The 5,043-nt window shown below is 51.1% G+C and overlaps 1 protein-coding gene across 1 annotated transcript; it reads left to right on the top strand.

Annotated features, from left to right (window-relative positions):
• The first annotated feature begins 986 nt into the window (after window positions 1–986).
• Window positions 987–2,723, top strand: TUSC1 (tumor suppressor candidate 1). The gene has a single exon (XM_038770083.1). It carries the CDS (start codon window positions 1,285–1,287, stop codon window positions 1,972–1,974), a length of 690 nt encoding a protein of 229 aa, XP_038626011.1. The 5' UTR covers window positions 987–1,284; the 3' UTR covers window positions 1,975–2,723.
• The last annotated feature ends 2,320 nt before the right edge of the window (window positions 2,724–5,043 follow it).

Below are 5,043 nucleotides of genomic sequence, written 5' to 3' on the forward strand. Positions count from 1 at the left end.
TAAGTGGCTTGCCCAAGGTCACACAGCAGACAAGTGGCGGAGCAGGGATTAGAACTCACGTCCTCTGACTCCCAAGCCTGGGCTCTTTCTACTAAGCCACGCTGCTTCTCATTTAGTAACAATAATAAACAACAGCATTTAAGCATTTACCATGTGTCAGGCGGTGTAGTAAGCACTGCAGTAGATGCCAGATAATTAGATCCCCATTTTGCCGGTGATGCACAGAGAAGTTAGTTGATTTGCCCAAGGTCACACAGCAGACAAGTGGAGGAGCCGGGTTTAGAACCTTGGTCCTTTGACTCCCAGGTGGGCGCTCTTCTACATCAGGTAATACTGAAGTAATCAACTGGAGAACTACTGATTTCTGGGATCCTAACTTGATCAACAAACCAAAAGAAGAACTTTGAGTGTGGAGGCAGGGTGTAAGCCGAAGGGACATTTTTTTTTTGGTGGTGGTGGTGGTGGTCACTGATTCATTCAGTCATATTTATTGTGCAGAGAACTGTACACTACAACAATAAACAGTCACATTCCCTGTCCACGGTGAGCTTACAGTCTAAATGGGAATGATGATGGTATTTGTTAAGTGCTTACTATGTGCCAGGCACTGTACTAAGCACCAGAGTGGATACCAGCCGATCGAGATGGGCTCCCAGTCCCAATCCCATTTTCCAGATGAGGTAACTGAGGCCCAGAGAAGTGAAGTGACTTGTCTAGGGGCACACAACAGGCACGTGGCAGAGTCGGCATTAGAACCCAGAACCTTCTGACTCCCAGGCCCGCGCTTGCCGTCAGGCCATAAGGTCTTCGACGGCAGGGTTCGGGGCCACAAGGCTCTATTCTGCTCTGCACAGAGTGAGCGTTCAAAGAGGTCGTTGCAGGCCTTAACTTGCAGCCGAAGGCCGGGTCCGTCCCGCTTTTGGCTGGGCTTGTCCGTTTAAAGGAAGTCCCCAGAAACAGGAAGAAGAAACCGGCTTGCCGGGGTGATTTCCTGCAGTGCCATGACCCCGCTGCACCGCGCGTGGGTTTAGCCCGAAGAGGTAGAGGGGCGGCAGCAGGTCCTTCGGGGATGGGACGGGGGCCGGTCCAAAGGCTTTAGGAGCCCAGGCTTTTCGCGCACCGCATGAGGCGGGGCCCGCCTTGGACCGAGCAACTTCCCGGCCTCCTCTGGACAAAAGCCAGAACCTGCCGCCGCTGCTGCTGCCGCCGCCGCCGCCCCCTCTCTCGTGGCTGCAACTGGGCTCCCGGGGGTCGGGGCCGGCCGGGTGGCCGGGGACTGGACCGATGTGGCGCATGCGTGGTTCCGCCGCCAGCTCCGGGGGCTGGAGCGGCCCGGGCCGTGGCGGTGGTGGTGGTGGCGGCGGCGGCAGCCCGAGCCGCGGGCGGGACCGTTCGGGCCGGCTCCGCGCCGGCGGCTGGAGAGGCCGCGCGGGCGGGGCCCGGCCCATGCTGGAGGAGCGCTTCGCGGATCTGGCCGCGAGCCACCAGGAGGCGATCCGCGCCCGAGATGAGCGAGACCGCCAGAACGCCCGGCTGCGGGAGGAGAACGGCAGGCTGCGGCTGGAGAACCGGCGGCTGAAGCGCGAGAACCGCAGCCTGTTCCGCCAGGCGCTGCGGCGGGACAGCGAGGAGCCGGAGCCGCCCGTGCGGGCCGCGGCCCCGGGGGGAGGGGAGCAGAAGCAGCCGCAGCCGGAAGAGGGGGGCGACCCGGACGCCCAGGGCGGCGGCGAAGCCGAGCGGAAGAAGAGGAAAGAGAGCGAGCGGGGGGCGGACGAGCCGGGGAGCCCCCGGGCCCTCAGAGCCAGGCTGGACCGCTTAGAGGCCATGTACCGCCGGGCCCTGCTGCAGCTGCATCGCGAACAGCGGGGCCTCCGCGCCCGGACCCCGGCCTCCAACCTAAACAAAGAGGAGGGCAGGGAGGAGGAGGAGAAGGGGGAGCAGCAGCTGGAGGCTTGGGGGGCGGAAGGGCCTTGAGCCCCTGCTGGAGCCGCTTGTAGTTTCGGAGGGGTCCCTTCCACTCGCCAGCCCCTCAACCTTCCGGGCCTCGCCCCGCCTCTTGGATGGGACCGAGGCCAAGCGCTGCAGCACACTTCTACCTGAATTTGGGGGGCGCCTGCCCCTCCTGCCCCCCTCTTTAGCAAATCAGGGAAAGGGGTAGAGCGCAGCCCCCTCGGCCGTAGCCAGATTGGGCAGGATCTGGAGGCCCGCTCCCCAACTACATAGTCAGGGAGATGACAAACCGATCTGCTGTTGCCACGTGCATGTGCTGGAGAGGGAGAGAAGTTGAACCGCGTGGCGGGGAGCCGGAAGGCTCCAGATGGGACTAGATAAAGTGCCACCCAGCAAACAGCGAAAACGGTGACAAGCCAAACCTCCTAATGGCAGAGCCACCCTTTCTAATCTCCTCTCCCAACTTTGCTCAGAACCTACTCGTGTTTTGCACATTTGGTCTTTCACTGGTGAACCTAGTATTTCAAGCTATTTTAGACAGTCGCGGAAATGTCGGCTTCCTCCCGTTCAACTCCAGAAAGTAGTCAATCATGTTTGGCATCCCGCCCCCGACAGCATTTTAAAACCGAAAGTCAAAACCCGAAGGCTTTTCGAGTCTTACCGACCCATGACTCTAGGTCCTGATTTGTTCACCTCTGACCCTTCTAAAATATCTGCTCACATGGCACGTTGAATGGGTAAAACTGCATAGCACTAAATAAATCTTTGGCGCACAAAGCTCTTCATTGTTTTTTTGTAGTATACCTTCATAAAGCTTTCTGTCTTGGATGGGCGCTTCTGTTTACAAAATATGTGAAGCTCTTTTTATCCAGATGTTTGTATCTTTCCCGTGTCCTTGAAATTCTATTAATACTGATAGCTTTAGAATTCAAAATTTTTAAAAACAGAGGATTATTAATTATCTCAAGTTAGTTTCAGAAACATTTAAATTTGTTTCAGTGACTGAGATCTGTGAACTGCTTAATTTAGTTTTTGACCCTAATCAGGAAAAACCTGGAAGCTCTGACGTATCAGCTGAACTTTTGAGATCTGAGGAGAAACAGATGTGACAGACCAATGGCAAATGTTATGCTTTAAAGTAGTTGTGACTTGAAAATACATTAATTTGAGAGACAGTAGCTTAATGCAGAGGGCCACAACCTTTTTTGCTCAAGTTTTTGAGCAGTTGGTGCCAGAGCTAATCACATAGCTGAAACACATATTCATGCATTTTATTCTGCTGTCCATCTAACAGTTCTCAATGGCTAATGCCCCACCCCACACAAAGTCCACTCAACTTTGCCCAGAGACTCCTGTCTCCCACCTAGAGTGGCTCAGGGCTAATCAATTTAACGGAGTTATAGTAATTGTGGTATTTGTTAAACACCCCATTCCAAGCATTGTACTCAGCACGGGGATAGATAGAAGATAGGCATTTTGGACATAGACTAAGTAAGAGGGAGAACAGCTACTGAATCTTCATTTTATAGATGAGGAAACAGGTACAGAGAAGTGAAGTGACTTGACCAAGTTTGCCCAGCTGGCAAGTGGCAGAGCGAATTTAGAACCCAAGTCCCTTGAGTTCCGGGCCCGGATTATCTCTGATAGACCATGCTGATTCTAAGGCATTCTGTGTTGTTCTACACATTTTGTAGACAATGTAGACTGTGTAGACACAGTCTCTGTCCCACATGGGGCTCATAGTCTTAATCCCCAGATGAGGTAATGAGGCACAGAGAAGTGAAGTGAATTGCCCAAGGTCACACAGCAGACAAGTGGCAGAGTCAGGATTAGAACCCAGGTCCTTCTGACTTCCAGGCACATGCCGTTGTTCCCTTGAGGGGGGTGGGGGGAAATCACTACAAATGCGCAGCAGCACCTCCATCACTGCACCATGGACTCAAATGCGGGGAGGCTGTTGGATGGGCATAAGACCTTCAGAAGGCAGGCCCAGGCCTATGCAGCTAGAGTGGGAGCAGGGGGCTAGTGGTGGAGGTGGGAGTTGGGAGTCTAGATCTGATCTGTAAACTCGTGAGCAGGGAATGTGACTGTTATATTGTTGTATTGTACTTTCCCAGGTGCTCAGTACAGTGCTCTGCGCACAGTGAGTGCTCAATAAATACGATTGACGCTCTTTCTAAGGCATTGCTCTTATTCAGAGGTGTAAGTGGAGTAAAAACAAAAGTCTGGCAGAGGAGACAGTATTTATAAAACATTTTGAAATATTTCTATTCATTTACTTTGTAAGCATCGCTAATTGATTCAAAGTGGGACCCAAATTGAAAGATAAAGCATACTGAAAATCAGCTCATTGATTTTTAGTAATTCATATTTAAGATGCCCTGAAGTCCAGCAGAATGCACATTCATTGACAACCTCCTCCCAGTGTATTTATCGGCTATATCGATACCTTATGTACATTGTACTTGTAAACTTCTTTTAGCTTTATTTAAATATAATTGGATGCTGCATTGCCAATTATCCATTACCCCTGCCAATAAAATATGAATGATTAAAATTGCAAATTTACACTGAATCTTTATTAATAGTATGCTATAATATTGACTTGATTCTGGCTCCAGCAGAAAAGGACAGAAACTTGGATTTTCTGCATTGGTGCAAAATATTGGAAAGAGCAGAGAGGCCTGGGAATCAGAGGATCTAGCTTCTAATCCCAGCTCTGCCACTTGCCTGCTGGGTGACCTTGGACAAGTCACTTAACTTCTCTGTGCCACAGTTTCTTTTTCTGTTAAATGGGAATTATACACCTATTCTCCTTCCTCTTAGACTGTGAATCCCACTTAGAACAGGGATTGTGTCTCACCGGCTCCTATATCTACCCCAGTGCTTGGCACATTTTAAGCACTCGTTAAGTACCACAATTATTAATTGTAGTAGTAGTATCAGAATTTTTAAAAATTGAAAACCTTTGATTTCCTGAACGTTAATCAATAGCTGTTTATGACCCTCCAAGATATTCCTTAAATTTGCCTTATGTGGTCTTCTGCTGCCAGGATCAAGTTCAGAAATTATAACTATTTCTGAGTAGAGCTA

Source organism: Tachyglossus aculeatus, chromosome X4, assembly GCF_015852505.1.
Source record: "Tachyglossus aculeatus isolate mTacAcu1 chromosome X4, mTacAcu1.pri, whole genome shotgun sequence".
In the NCBI taxonomy this organism is placed as follows: Eukaryota; Metazoa; Chordata; class Mammalia; order Monotremata; family Tachyglossidae; genus Tachyglossus; species Tachyglossus aculeatus.

Coding starts and splice junctions, on each gene's coding strand:
- TUSC1 (XM_038770083.1), top strand. CDS start 1,285: ATGTGGCGCATGCGTGGTTCCGCCGCCAGCTCCGGGGGCTGGAGCGGC.